This window comes from Lynx rufus, unplaced genomic scaffold, assembly GCF_022079265.1.
Source record: "Lynx rufus isolate CCGP_SWC_20201006 ecotype Redwood Valley unplaced genomic scaffold, mLynRuf1.p SCAF_6, whole genome shotgun sequence".
Classification (NCBI taxonomy): Eukaryota; Metazoa; Chordata; class Mammalia; order Carnivora; family Felidae; genus Lynx; species Lynx rufus.
Window position 1 is genome coordinate 113811982 of NW_025814878.1, and position 14920 is coordinate 113826901.

At 53.8% G+C, this 14920-nt stretch overlaps 1 protein-coding gene across 4 annotated transcripts in view; it reads right to left on the reverse strand.

Annotated features, from left to right (window-relative positions):
- The window catches only part of ITPR3 (inositol 1,4,5-trisphosphate receptor type 3), a 66779-nt gene that overhangs the window by 34533 nt on the left and 17326 nt on the right, over window positions 1-14920 (reverse strand). For all 4 annotated transcript variants that reach the window (XM_047101387.1, XM_047101386.1, XM_047101388.1 and 1 more), the window contains exons 3-7: window positions 4968-5089; window positions 2974-3060; window positions 2216-2374; window positions 1926-2024; window positions 1503-1586 (exon numbers count right to left, since the gene is read on the reverse strand). In XM_047101387.1, coding sequence (XP_046957343.1) covers window positions 1503-1586; window positions 1926-2024; window positions 2216-2374; window positions 2974-3060; window positions 4968-5089 — 551 coding nt within the window. The remainder of the gene's footprint in view (window positions 1-1502; window positions 1587-1925; window positions 2025-2215; window positions 2375-2973; window positions 3061-4967; window positions 5090-14920) is intronic.

The window sequence follows — 14920 nt, forward strand, 5'->3', positions numbered from 1 at the left end:
CCGAGGGTCACAGAGCTAGTGACAAATGGGACATGAATCCGTGCTGCAGCTCCAGAGCCCTTATCTTTCCACCACACTTCCTCCGGCAGCGAACCTACAACCAGCGGGTCGTCTATTACCGTCTAGTAATATTATATCTATTACTCCAACCACCAGTTGCGACCACTAACAGCATTATCTGGCTTCTCTACCACTGCACTGGACACAAAGTTCTCAGTTAACACCTGTGGAGTGAACACATGAGTGAATAACTAGACAGATTATGTGAGTTGCTTTGGCGGAACCTTGTGACCCTTGTATCCACGAGGCGCAGGGTTGAGAACAAAAAAAAGGGGTGGACTTTGCACACTCAGATCTCACTTCCAGGTTGCCTGGCACTAACATCAAAGCCATGACAGATTCACCGAAACCAGTCTAGGCAGCACCAGGGGGTTCGACCTGATGATGGTGCTTCATTTTCTCAGGGCCACACAGATTGGGGGCTGGAATGTGTAATCGGAGAAGGCTTCTGGGAGGAGGTGGCACACAGGCTGAGGCTTGACTGATATGTGGATGACGCGCAGGCTTCAGGGAGAGATAGAAAGGCATTGAACAGAGCGTGGGTGAACTGAAAAGAGCCTGGGAGACGGGAGAGGGAGAGTGATAGGCTGAGGCAGCCTGAGGGGGGCAGGAAGGTCTGATGGAGCAGCCTGGCTGGGAACGGAGGGTCAAGGGAGCCACTGCAGGCTTCTATGCAGGGGAAGATGCAGGGAACACAGGGCAGCCTCCTTAGGGGGCTGCTCTCGGGCCTGTCCCCTGTCCCTTTAACAGATATCATGGTCAGATGCCTGCCAACTCCCCTAGCTGAGGAGCCCCACCCTCTTTGCTACCCCCATATCTGCCCCTCCCAACTGCCCCTCCACATAGAACCCACACCCCAGTAGGCTGGTTCCATCCCCTGAAGCCCCACTTGAACTTGGTTTTCAGGGCTGGTCTAATGGTGTCTCCAGCCCTCTTTCCCCCTTGCTCTGGTCCCTCCCTAAGTCGTTGCCGCAGTGTTTCCCAGCAGTACTGTGTGCCCTCCAAGTCTGTCTGGAATCGGGGCACAGGCCCTGACTCAGCAGCCTCAGGCCCTTGCCCAAGAGGGCATAGGGCAAAGGGCAGTGCACCTGGCTTGGATCCATGGAGCAGGCGTGGGGGAGGAAACAGAGTGCTCAAAGGATCTGGCTCTCCAAGATGAGGGAACGGGGACCCCTATCCACTGACACACTCTTAGCAAGAGGAAAATTCGAGGCTCGCCACGATCCAGAAAAGATGGAGACTGAGGCTGGGAGGCTAGACACAAAAGATGGGGTGGTCCAGTGGGTGGCGGTGGAGGGGGGGGGGGTGGGGACGGAGGGGAGGGCCTGACAGAGAGCAGGGCTGGGTAAGGGTAGGTGAGGGAAAGCAGAAAGGGGGACCTTCAGGGCCGGTCTGGGCAGCCGGCAGGCAGGTGGCAGCGGCAGTGGGCTCCCAGTCCTTACCCCTTTCAACACCTCCTCCAGGTGGTCTCGGAACTGCATGAACAGGTTGATCTTCCAGCTGGTGTTGCAGTTCACAGAGTTGACCTGGGGAAGGGCAGAGAGAACCCTGATGCCAGGCGGACCGCCAGCGGTTGGAGAGTGGGGCATGAAAGGCCCGGTGAGGGGGTGGGGGGAGGACCAGCCCAGCTCCCATCAGAGCACAGAGAGGAGGTGTCTTCTCGAAGCCAGGGCCCCCAGGCCCCAGCCAGCTGCCCTGGGGCTGCCAGCCTGTGGGGCAAAGAATGGGGCAGACGTAGAGACCCAGCTCGCCCAGCTGGCCAGGTGGGAGTGGAGGAAAAGACCATGGTGGGGAGGGGCCCTTCTGTGCCCTCAAGGATGTTCAGACGCCCTTCCACTGCGGGCTGGCCCCACCACCTCACTCACCTCCTTGCAGCCAGCGTTGTCACTAAGCTCATAATTGCTGGCATGCAGAGGCTGCCCGGCGTTGACAGGATTCAGGATCACCTTGTCCCCCACCACCACCTATGGGGACAGGCGGAACAGGGTGAAGGTGGGAAGGGCCAGGCCTCCAGGCCTCTCCCTGGTCTCAGTCTGCCCCTCTGAGAAACGGGCACGACCTCATCCAGTCCCCACATCAAAGACCCTGTCGAAGCCCCTCTGGTGCTGCGGCCCGCACTTCCCACCAGGCCCCTCCAGCCGGGCCCTGTCCTTACATTGTCCCCGTTGCTCCTCAGCTTCCAGAAGGGCTGGATGAAGAGCCAGGAGCCCTCGTTGCCTGTTGCATCCAGTGTCACCCGCATGGCATTCTTCTCCAGCAGGGCCGGCAGCCGCTTGTTCACTGTCAAGTACTTGTTGCTCTTCATGTGCAGGAGCTGGGGGGCAGGCAGGGTGCAAGTGAGGTCACCGGGCCCCAGGGGGCCAGCCCATCAAGGACGGGGACTCTGGGCAGCCCACTGGACCTTGGTCACAGCTGGACACACATACAGTGTCAGATACACAGACATAAACACACGAATTGAGACACGTGCAGTCACTCACGCGCGTGTAAGTGTGTGACACACACACACACACACACACACACACACACTGTCAGGAGCCTAGGTGAACACAAAAACAGCTAGCATTTCTGAATCCTTCCCATGTATTCATTCCCGTAACCTTACAACTACCAAAAGGGAAGTAATATCATTGGTCTGAATTTGCAGATGGGGAAACAAAGGCACTGGGAAGTTAAGTAACTTGCCCAAGGTCACAGAGCCAAGATTTGAACTCAGACCATAAGGCTCCAGCGGTCGGTGACCACTGTGCTGGAAACACACCCACAGACACAGCTACTCAGGCCACACAGAAACAGGCACACCCAGAAACAGATATGCAGTCACAGGGACACGCCCCAGAGGGCATGTCAGCTGACACCCCTCTCCCCAACGCCAGCCCAGCCTCTTCAGGGGGGGATGCAGGTGGGTCTCACCTGGATGACACTGCCATACTTCACGACGTCCCCGTGCACCTTCTTGTTCTCCGTGTCATTCTGCTTCTGCTCCATCTGGGCTGCGTGCTGCACAGACACACGCGGAGGTGGAACGCAGGCTCGGAAGCCGGCTCCTGGAGGGCCACATCCCCCCCCATGCACAGGTGTGCACACACACACACAGCTTCTGGCACTGTACCCAGTGACCCACCCCCCCCCCAAGGCCATCTAGCCCATTCCCTTCGCAGGTGGTGAGGGACTGAGACTCAGAATGCAGAGGGGCAGCCTGAGGTCAGACAGCCTGCAGCCCAGGGACCCGAACCCCGATCCCCTGCCCCCTCCCCCCATCTGGAGGAGGCATGCCAGCAGGCCCTTGAACTCCCTGTGCCGTCTGACACTGCCAGCAGACAACCTAAGCTGTGCCTCACTACCCCCAACTCAGCCGATTCCTGATGCCCCCATCACAGGACCCCTCCCCCAGCCCAAAAACCTGACAGAGGCGCCTGGCGCTACTTCCTCCGCCTCCTTCCCATCCCCCTCCACCCCACTCCTCTATGATCCTCCCTCCCAAAACTGTGTGTGCTCCTAGCCACTGTCTTCACTGGTGGCCCAGATCCAACTCTGACAGATCCAACGCCAAGGGCCTTGAGGCTTTGGCTGGCTTCCCATTAAGGACACGTTTTTAGGCACTTCTGTCACATTAGACTGGAGGCTGCTTAAGGATAGGCACTGTCTCCTCCATCAGATTGGGGGGTCCTAGACAGGGCTAGACAGGGTCCTAGACAGGGCTCTGTCTCCTCCATCAGACTGGCACTCCCTGAAAGCGCTGGCCCTTCTACCCAGTTCTTCTCCTCAGTCCCTTCAGCCAGGCCTCACAACGGAGGCTGGGGCAAGGGTGGCTGTTAGGGAAACTGGCCGTGTACCACATGATTTCCCATAAACCCACGGCGTGACTACACGTGTGTGTGTGTGTCTGTGTACATGTAAATGCCCGACACCCAGGCCAGATCCCCGGTTCAGCCTCGGCGTGTGTCGCAGCAGCAAGGAAGCCCGTGACAACCCCCAGCCCAGGAAGAAAGATGGGTTATCTGTTAACAGACCTCAGGCAGCCCAACCTCAGCCCCCTCTTTCCAGCCCAGTTCATAGCTATGGGGTGAAGCCCACTCTTCCCCCATTTTACACCCACCTCCTCAAGGAAGGGGACACAGGGAAGCAAGGTCTACGGGACAGGGGCTGGGACACCAGACCTGAGGGAGGGTCTCAGAAACAAAGTGCCAAACTGCTGACCACAGCCAAAGCCTCGTACTCTCTTTTTCATGGGGACTGGGCCCTGAGGTCTGTCCGGAGGGGACTGCTAGGATGTCAACTGAGCCACTGCCCCCAAGAGGTCCATGAGCAACCACCAGGCCTCTACACTGTGCACTGTCCCTGTGTCCAACAAACCCAAGGTGAGTCAGAGATCTGAGGGCCGTTCAGGCCCTACTACAAACTCACAGGATGAAAGCACGGACTGCCCAGCCCCCTCTAATGGTCCCAGGACCCAGCTCTATAAAATGAGGAAGGAGGTTAAGACTGGTTTTCAAATCAGGTTCCCTGGAGCCACTGTCACCAGGGGCTACTGGTAACTCCAGGTACAGTTGTACAGGTTGTTCACTGCACTATGGCATCCAGCTGAAGGGCTGAGTGGAAGCTGAAATCCAGTCCACCTTTCACTCACTGAGCCATGTGCCCAGGGCATTAGGGCTATGCCAGCCTGGAGGAAGGAGTACCTTCTTCTAACTGGCACAAAGGGTCATATAGACAAGTGGATCACTGGGAAGGCACTCTACTTCCTCTCTCTTACCTCATTCACACCCACACATACCAATCTCTTGCATCCTGGGGTTTCCCACTTAGCCACAGGGCCCCTCTTGGCTCTGATGGGCAGTGGCCCCCGTGTGTGCACCCGGATTCCTGAGGCACATACACAGGTGCATGCCTGTGCGCATACACACCTGTAACTTCTGGAGCAGCACCACGTCAGCGATCTTCTCCTTGTCCTGCTTCGTCTGTTTGGCCTTCCAGTACTGCTTCTGGGCCGAGTAGCGGTTCATGGGACACACCTTGAAGAGGCAGTCTGTGGTGGGGCAGGCCAAGGGAGGGAGATCAGTTCATGGAGGGCTCAGCCTACAGCCCCACCCCCCAAATTCCACCTCCACTCTCCCCATCCTCCTGCCCCACTGGGATGGAGAGGTAGTGGTAAGAAGGACCCAGAAGAAGTTGGGGCAGGTGTGAAAGCAGGATCCCAGCTGGGAGGCAGACGCAGGCCCTCTTCCCCACGGGAGATTTATCAGAGGCTCTCAGGCCCGCACCCCATGCCCTGTCTGTGCCAGCTTTTGTGGACATCGGTGGCTGACAGTTCATACCTGCATCCTCCTCTGGCCCACTGCCATCTTGCCCACAGATGCCTGGGAAGTTGCATCCCTCTCCCTCCCCACCCCCAGGAGCAGCTGGCACAGGCACAGGATAGTCTGGCCTCTGGAGATGACTGTCCGCAGTGCTGGTCACTCCCCAGCTCCCTGTACGATCCGGCTGACGCTTCTATTTGGCCTGAAACCACATCCTTGCTTGGCTCTTCCCTTGCCCTGAGTCAGTGAGGTCTCCCCTGAGACCCCTCTTCAATAATTCTTCCTGTCATAGGCTCTGCTTCCAGGGAACTTGACCTAAAACCTGCCCAATCAAAATTCCAGAAACAGGTTCATTTTTACTCTTTTTCTTTTGGAAAGCAGATGAAACACTTAGGATTTTCATAAGCCCCCACTCCAGAGAGGGCGTCAGATTTTTCTATTTATCAAAAGGAAGCATGAGTTGAAAAATCCTATTCTAAAGTGTGGTGGGAGGGGATCAGGGATTCTGGGTCATGGTGACGTGCTGGCCCGGGCGAATGGACCCACCTGACAACAGCACAGACTGTCCTGTGAGGCAGTGGGTGCCCCGTCACAGGAGGGAACCACACCCTGGACGAGGCGCTGGGCTTATGGTCTCTAAGACCCCTCTCACGCTGCAGTACTGGGCCTCTCCAGCCGCTTGGAGCCCAGGACAGGGATGGCTGTGCTGGAGAGCCCCTCAAGCCCTCTCATCTACCCTCCAAAGGAAGGCTAGGTGCCTGCTCTGGTCAAAGCTGGTCATCCAGCCCCCGGCAACTAAAAGCAAAACTGGATTTTCTATCTAGCCCACGAGCAGGCAGAGGCCCCCTGCTCAGGAAGAGAGACCGAGTGAGTCAAAGACAGAGGGAAGGAAAAAATGGCAATTCTATTCGTAGATGGAGCCGCCAAGGCCTGCCCTGCCTAGCCCACCTTGGCACCACCAGCATGAGGGGGCATCACTTCTAGAAATAAGCGCTCAGTTTGTCGGAGAGAGTATGTCTTTACAAGGATCTGCTTAGCCCTCCAGAAGAAGCTCATGTGTCACCGCCTCCCAGAAGTCCTCCTGCTTCGTCAGGCTGGGTTGGAGCTCCCAGGGCTCCCCAGGTCCCCCGGTTACCACATCGATCGCACTGCCTTGTTAGAGGCCACTGGTGCCCAAGAGAAGTCAGAGAAATGGAGCATACCAGGAATTGTTTTGGAAAACGGGAGGGTGGTTGTCCTGATAGAGGTAACAGCTGGCATTTAGTGGGCAGGACAGGGACGCTGGACACCTGCACCATAAAGACTGTCCGGCATGACTCCTGCCGAGAGTGTCCTGCCACACGTGTGCAGGTGGACAGCGGAGGGCAGCACTCTGGGCCCAGAGTGGCCCACAGAAACACAAAGTACTTGTTGCACAGTTTTTAGCAAACACTGAATTTTTCAGGAATGCGACTCGTTTCGAAACTGAGGGAATTTGTGTTGTTCTTTGTATTGCTCAAACTTGACCAGGAGTTTTTTGCTGTTTCAGAGAATGCATCACGCTCATGGCCGTGCCAGATGCCTGCGTTTGTGGCTGCCGTCTTCATGATTCACAGGCAAGCTCTGACTGCTTCCTTGGGTCTTCTAGTTGTGCCCAACATCGACTTCTAAAACATGTATTACTATCTTATAAATTGTTTTCCTTTTATGTCTCTTTTTTATCACACTTAGGGCATTAGACTGGCCTCGCTCCCTCCCCCCAGCTCCAAGCTCAGTCAGATCCGGGCCCTGGACCCCCCATTTTATGTTACATAAATATAGACATGCATAGATTGTATTATTTTTGAATTCCACTTAATAATATTAAAGGGGGTTCTGGATCTGACAGGCTCATCTGCAGGCTGGCAGGGCCACGTGTCCTTCCCCGTGTCTCCAGCACCAGGTCAGGTCTCAGAGAATATCTGCCAGATGAACACAGGAATCTAGAAATGAGTCCCTCACGTGGATGACGTGGGGCCTGAATCTATAGCCTAGAAGGGAGGAAAGGGATGGGGCGCTCAAGTGGAGGGAAGGGCAAGACAGTGCCGGAGGAGGAGGTGAAGTGACAGCAGCCAGTCACACTTGGGGTCGGGCAAACTGAGACAGGAGGGCCAGGGCCAGGAGTCTGAGTGAGCCTGGAGCCCACGGGTCTTGGCGGTCATGAGCTCCCTGGTCTCCCCACCACCCCCTCCCACTCCCAATCCAGAACAGAGAACAGAAGGAAAGACAGATGCTGCCCCGGGTCGCCCTACAGCAGAGGGGCTCAAGCCTTTCTGAACTGACTCGCCTACGAAATACATTCTTGGATCACCACTTTGTGAAACCACATGGGGACTTCTGTCCCTGGTAATAGGGCAGGCTGTGACAGGGCAGGGCTGAGAACCGTCATTATCATGTCTTTTGGACCAACCCAACCAGAAAACAACTAAAGCAACCAGGTTTTTCAAATGGATATTATTTTAAGACTTCTTAAAGAACTGACAAAACAGTGAAGAATTATTGGGCCCGAACAGAAGATCAAAGGGAAGTTCAGAGATACAGAAACACCCAAGCTACTTTTGCCCTGAGGATATTTGCTGATTCCAGAAAACACGGGCTTTTATTTGGATGACTCCATCAGGTGACAGGGACAGAAATCCAAGCCCAGGCCCATGGAAGGTGGGAGTCTAACAGGCGACCCTCCACTCAGGAAGCTAAGACCCCAAAGGGCTACACCCCAGGTGAAAAGAGCTCCTTCCAGCAATGAGAGCCCTGTTGGAATCCCTTGGATGGTGCAAGAAACCCAAAATTCGTGCCTGGCTTTAGGCGGTCTTGCATGGGTGGAGCCCCAGGAGTCCGGTAACAGGATATGCACACCCTCTCTGGAGGAAGGTAACTTCCTCCCGGTCCACAACGACTCATACCAAATCTTTCAATTTTTTAAAGCGTTTATTTATTTTCGAGAGAAAGAGAAACAGAGCGCACATGGGGGAGGGGCAGAGAGAGAGAGGGACACACAGAATCCAAAGCAGGCTCCAGGCTCTGAGCTGCCAGCACAGAGCCCGACATGGGGCTCAAACCAGAGCCGAAGTTGGATGCTCGACCGACTGAGCCACCGAGGCACTCCGTACCAAATTTTTCAAATGCAATATCCAGTGTACAGTGAAAAACAACCAGGAACTCTTGGGAACTAGATGTGATGAGAGAGAACCAACCCACAAAACAGACAGTAGAAACAGATGTTGAAGAGACTTCAAACACAGGCATCCGTAGAACAGTTACACCTACCCTGCCTAAATCCACAAAAGCCTAAGGGATCCTTCGAAGGGGAAACTGTACAAAGTAACACCACAGGCTGAGAAAGAACCAGATAGAATCTCTAGAAATAAAAACGCTTCAACAACCACACTTAAAACTCACTTAAGTATTTAACAGGGGAACAGGAGCTTAGGCAGGGCCGAAGGAAGAATTAATGAGACATTAACAACTCTTACTACCATGCATTCTAAGACGCATTGGAATTCAATTCTATCCAATTCTTTAAAGGATGGTTGAGTCCCATTGAAGGGACCTCACAGCCCACTAATGGGTCAGAGCCCATGGCTGAATGAAGCACACTGCCCTGGAGCATCCCAGGAGTGCGAGGAAGCCAGCACTGATCCCTCCCTGCTCCCAGCTCTTTCATCTCTGTCTTGGAAACTGACTACCTAGAACTTGTCAAATGTGCCTTTTTCTCTCACACAGATGGTCCCTTAGAGCCTCGCCTGTAATACACGTCAGAAGATGCTTGTTGAATGAATAAATGACTTGAGTCCTCTAAAATATTTGTGGCCCACCTCTCTGCGCACCTCCATGCTTTTACAATGCTGTGCTTTCTTGCCCAGAGGCAGCCCTGTCAGAACCCCAGAAGAGGCCAGAACGCTTCTTCTCACCAAACCACAGGGCAGAAGGGCAGTGAGGAGGAAGAGTGGGATGGGAGAGGGGAGATCGGGCTCACACAGGAGCTGCAGCCTCAAAGGCCAAGAGATAAGTCTGGGTCCGGGCAGGTTTCCAACAGTAAGGGCTGCGTGTGCTGGGGGACACATGCTCGCGGCGGAGGGGGCACCACTGCCTGTGAGGCTGCAGACAAGAGGATGTTCACCTAGTAAACAAAGTCAAGTGACCTTCCCTGAAACTAAGGTATGTAACACTCCAAAAGCCACTGCCACTGGAGGAGCTTTAAAAAATACAAACTCCTTTGGGGCGCCTGGGTGGCTCAGTCAGTTAGGCATCTGACTCCGGGTTTGGGCTCAGGTCATGATCTCGCGGTCTGTGAGTTCGAGCCCTGCGTCAGACTCTGCGCTGACAGTGTGGAGCCTACTTGGGATTCTCTCTCTGCCCCTCCCCTGCCCATACTCTCTCTCTCTCTCTCTCTCTCTCTCTCAAAATAGTAAACATTAAAACAAATTTTTTTAAATACAAACTCCCAGGTCCCCTGTAGATTCAGCAGGTTGGGGCGAGGCCTGGGGATATGCATTTGTAAAGGCACCCCAACCCCAAATAGTCCTCCTGTTCCCACCAGGTTGAAAAGCACCAGTGCAGACGACTCGAGATGCGAACACAGCACAAGGAATAAAGTTCTACAGTCACAATAACATCTAAGCCCTGTGTAAATCACGTAAACATCTGCTTTTAATTATTGTCAACGTTTAGACTCAACCTGTCGAACAAAACACGGAAGACTCCATGGGTGTGTACAGAAGAGAAGGCAAGGTCATTCAGCCTTGATGTAAAACTGAAAGTGAGCCTGGCAGAGGAGGGAGGGGGCGGGGGCAGCGCTGGGGTTGCTGGTGGCCGAGAAATGAAGGCGGAACCATGATCATCAGGTTTATGAAGGTGACAGTGGAGAATCGCGACAGGCTGCCCTCAGGAGGATAGGGCAGAGGAAGTGGACGAGTGGCCCAGGGGAGCTAAATTCTCCTAGAATAAGCAAAACATTGAAAGACCTGGGAGCGACAGGGGAAACATCGAAGAGTTCAAAGGGACTGCCTTCCGAAGCGGCTGAGGAGGCATAACATGGTGTAACCCAGTGGGGGGCAGCTGGCAGACTCGATCAGCAGCCCAGATGCCCCTGCCCCCGACTCAGCAGCCTCGCCGCTGGTCCAGCCTTCCAAGAGCACACCTGCGTTTGCACAAAATGACAAGGGACAGGGGTCTTCGCTGCAGCACTGGTGGGAAAGCTGGAGATTAGGGATAGCCCAAGTGTCCATCGGAGGGGACTGGTTAAATACTTCCCACCAGAGCCGCATAATGGAATGCTCTGCAGGTGTAAGAGACAGAGGTCAGAACTTCGGACACACGCTACACGCCACACGTGCGTAAACCGTGAGGCCATTATGCTAAGTGAAAGAAGCCAGTCACAAAAGGGCAAATACTGGGTAATTCCGCTCATGTGGGTACTTCAAACAGTCAAATTTACAGAGTTGGAAAGCAGCACGGTTGGGGGGGGGGTGGCAGTGGAGAACGGCTGGTGGTGGTGATTATTTAACAGGTTAGACTTTCAGTTTTCTGGGAAGAAAAGAGTTCTGAGGCCGGAAGGTGGTGATGGATGCATAACAGTGAGAATGTGCTTAATGACACTTAACTGTACACTTAAAAATGGCTAAAGATGGGGAACTTTATGCTATGGATCTTTACCACGATGTAAAAATAAATACTTTTTTTAACGTTTAAAACTATGTAAGTAGGGGCGCCTGGGTGGCTCAGTCGGTTAAGCGTCCGACTTTGGCTCAGGTCATGATCTCACGGTCTGTGAGTTCGAGCCCCGCGTCAGGCTCTGTGCTGACAGCTCAGAGCCTGGAGCCGGTTTCAGATTCTGTGTCTCCCTCTCTCTGACCCTTCCCCGTTCATGCTCTGTCTCTCTCTGTCTCAAAAAAATAAATAAACGTTAAAAAAAAATTAAAAAAATATATGTAAGTAGTAGAAACACTATTTTCACACAGTTGTCGAGGATACAGAACAAAAATGAGTTGGTTTTTGTTTTGTTTGTTTCTTTTGAGAGTGTGTGTGTGGCACGTGTGCACGCGCGTGCACACACACGCACACACACGCAAGCACAAGTGGGGGAGGAGCAGAGACAGCATGAGAAAGAATCTTCAGCAGACTCTACACCTAGCTCGGAGCCCGACACAGGGCTCGATCTCACAGCCCTGGGATCATGAACGATCTGAGCCGAAATCAAAATTCAGACACTCAACCGAGTCACCCAGGCACCCAAAAATGAGTTTCTAAGTGAAACAAAAAAACAGAGACATTTCAAGGTTTCTATATACTAATATGAAAAGGTCCCCAGTAGGATCCATAGTAAGATTTATAAAAAAAAACAAAAAAAACAGAATAGTGTATACAGAATGCTACTTCTATGTAAGAAAAGGGGGGAAATCCGAAGAGTGTGTATGTTTGTATTTGACAAAGGAACCCTGGAGGATGCATAAGGAGCTCAGGAAAGTGGTCCCCTGAAGGGACCACAGTAGAGGAGTGAAGCAGAGGGAGAAGGCGGGTGGGAGTAGACTCTCTATGCCTATTTGTACAATGTTTTGATGTTTTCATATATGAATAAATTTCCTAGTCTGTTTTTTTATACCGTTGCCCCCAGGAAAGGGGGCAGAAGGTGAGTGAGGGTGAGGTGGGGGGGCAATGTTGCTTTCATCTTGAACCTGGAGCCTGTATTCGCATTACTTTTATAAAATGGGGGGGAGGGAATAAGAACAAAATTTTAAGTGGCCAATAAACATATGAAAAGATGCTCCATCTCATTGGTAGTCAGAGGAACGCAAATTAAAACCGCAGTGAGATGCCATTTCACACCCAGCAGGCTGGAAGAAATTTAGTGGGACAGAACCAAGTGCAGCGAGGGGGGGGGTGGAAGCAAGGGGGGACGCACCCATAGTCTGGGGGGGGGGGATGTGAGCATGCACAGCCCTGCAGGAAGGCTCAGAAGAGCTCCCTTGCACCAGGTGTCCCCCACCTCGGGACACACCCAAGACACTGCTGCACATGAGCCCCAGGAGACGGGTATGGCAGTGTCCGCCGCAGCATGGCCGGCAGCTGCCAAAAGCCGGAAATGAGCTAAATGTCTATCAACAGGAGAACCGATAAGTGGATTGCAGTTTATTCACCCGATGGAATATTACATAGCAATTAACCAGATGAACTAAAGCCAAATGTGTCAACATGGAGAAACCTCAAAAACCATGCTGAATTAAAAATGTGCGGAAAGATTTTAATACACGGGGTTATAAAAATGGGAAATCGTACCCTGTATCGTTCATGAATACAGCCCTACGTATTAATAGCAAAAGTATAAAAACAGGCTCCTGAATGGTACACACCAATTTCTGATGAGTGTTTGCCTCTGGAGAGAGAGGGAGGGGAAAGGGATCAGGGGAAAAACCCAAAGGGCTTCAGCTACAGGCATAAGATGCTTTAAAAATGACAAGGTCTGAAATAAACGTGGCAAGAAGGATCTGATAGAGCTCTCTTGACTTTTGTGTAGAGTTGAAATATGTCTTAATAATAACAAAAATAACAATCAACTGGGCTTGGAAGGTGGGACAGGGAGAGCAGAGGCATAGCCTTGGGGGAGGTGGGGGGCCCCCAGCCATATAAGCATGGGGAGGTCACTTCATCAGCCTCTCCCCGGCATGGGCTCCCCCGAGTCTGGGTGGGTAAGTGGGTAAGTGGCCACTACATACATTCCTGGGGTTGCCATAGCTAGGTATGTGGGCTCTGAGCTTCCCTAAGGTAGACTGGGAGACAAGAGCTCCCCAAGCCCTGTACCGGGTCTCCCCATGCCCCCAAGTGGAAATGGAGATAGAAAAAGGGCTCACAGGAGAGAATTGCTCAGACCCCAGGCCCAGTCAGCAGTGTGAGACTCAGAGCAGCCATAACCCCAAGACCCCTACGGCAAAGCAAAGGTCAGGGAGGGTGGGCTGGCATGGGGTGCCCTACACATTGGGGCACCAGCAACCTGGGCCTTCCAGGGCCCTGCAGAGTCTGGAAAGAATTCCCAGAACGTGTTAGGGCTTGGAATGGCCTCAGAAGATGGCTAGAGCTGAAACCACAAACAAGAAGCCTATCAGGGACTGGTGGAGGCTGGTCGGGAGCTTCACTGGGCTTTGCCAGCCCGGCCTGGGGGCCTCCAGGGTCAGCATGTGAGGATAACCAAGCTTTTGGGGGAGAGAGGTAGCAACCAGAGTTCCCAGCAACGGTTGGGCCCACCCAGGATGCTGTGACTGCACTTGTGGGGCCTCAGGAAACGGCCATCTCTGATGACATCTAGCCAACTTCTAACATGCCTGCCATGGCCCCCACACCCTTGCTGGGGACCTCCTTCCAGTGCCTTACAGGGTGTTTACAGGAGGGATGTGGAACAATGAGAACTAGGACTCCCAGGTTTGAGGCCAAGCTATGCTTTCCTCTTCTCTGGGCGTTAGTCTCAAAACTGAAGTAGTGGGAGGCCATGTCTCTTGTCCAAGTTCTCACACTCCCAACTACCTGCCAGCTATGGGGTGCACAGAGACCTGGTTCTGTCCCAAAGGTCGGCTCTTCTCAGGTTCAAATGGGGCCACAGGGAGTTCAGAGGGGCCTCTGCCTGCCTCATCAAGATACCCCGGGCCAAGACCTGGGGCAGAGAGGGCACGGAAGAAGCTGGAGGCTGAGTCCCCCCTTCCCCCTCTCTGAGCTGGCTGGGCGCAGTGAGGCCACAGGGACCACAGGGCAACCCCCAGATCTTGGAGAGGGCCCCACTCACAGGCTTTGGGAAAACAGAGAGGAAAAGAAAGGAGGGAGTAGTGGGTTTTTTGTTGCCAAAAATTGGCCCCAGACTCTGTCCACTGGAACTCTAGAGCAAATCTTCCTCGGCCACACCCACCTGCCTGCCACCACCTGTCACACCACAAAGCTGACTGCGCACACCTTCCCTCTTCGTTCCAGTGCCCTCCCTGCCCTGGCACAGCCCACCCTGGGGACCCTCACCCTTACTAACTTCCTCCCAAGAATTTACCTAAATCCCCCAGCTAGAGTAGAAATCCGCCCCTCCATGAGCCGCTCCAAAGCTCTCCTACTTCTGGCTCCAGGAAAGGCCCAGGCTCCATCACTACCCACTCTCAACCTTCAGAACCCAGGGGCAGGCATGGTCAGAGCTGGGCCTCCAAGCAGGGGGCCCGCACCAGCACCCTGAAACCCCCAAAGCCCAGGCTCAATGCTTTCGAGGTTGGGTTCAACCTAGGGACTTTGGACGGGTCACAGCAACGGGAGCAGCCAGGCCTGAGAGAGGCAGCAGGGGCGGGAGGAAGCCTGAGGAGGGGCTGATGCCTGCATTTATTCCTCAGATGTGTACCAGGCACGCACTATGTGGCAGACGCTGCGGCCAGAACAGAGAACAAAACAACCAGAGATCCCTGCCCTGGCGGAGCTGACATTCTAGCTCCACAGACGATAAACACGTAACTAGAACGCATGGGGCATGTCAGATTCACGCTGTAGAGAAAAGGAAAGCAGGGAAGGGAGATGAGGGGTGCAAT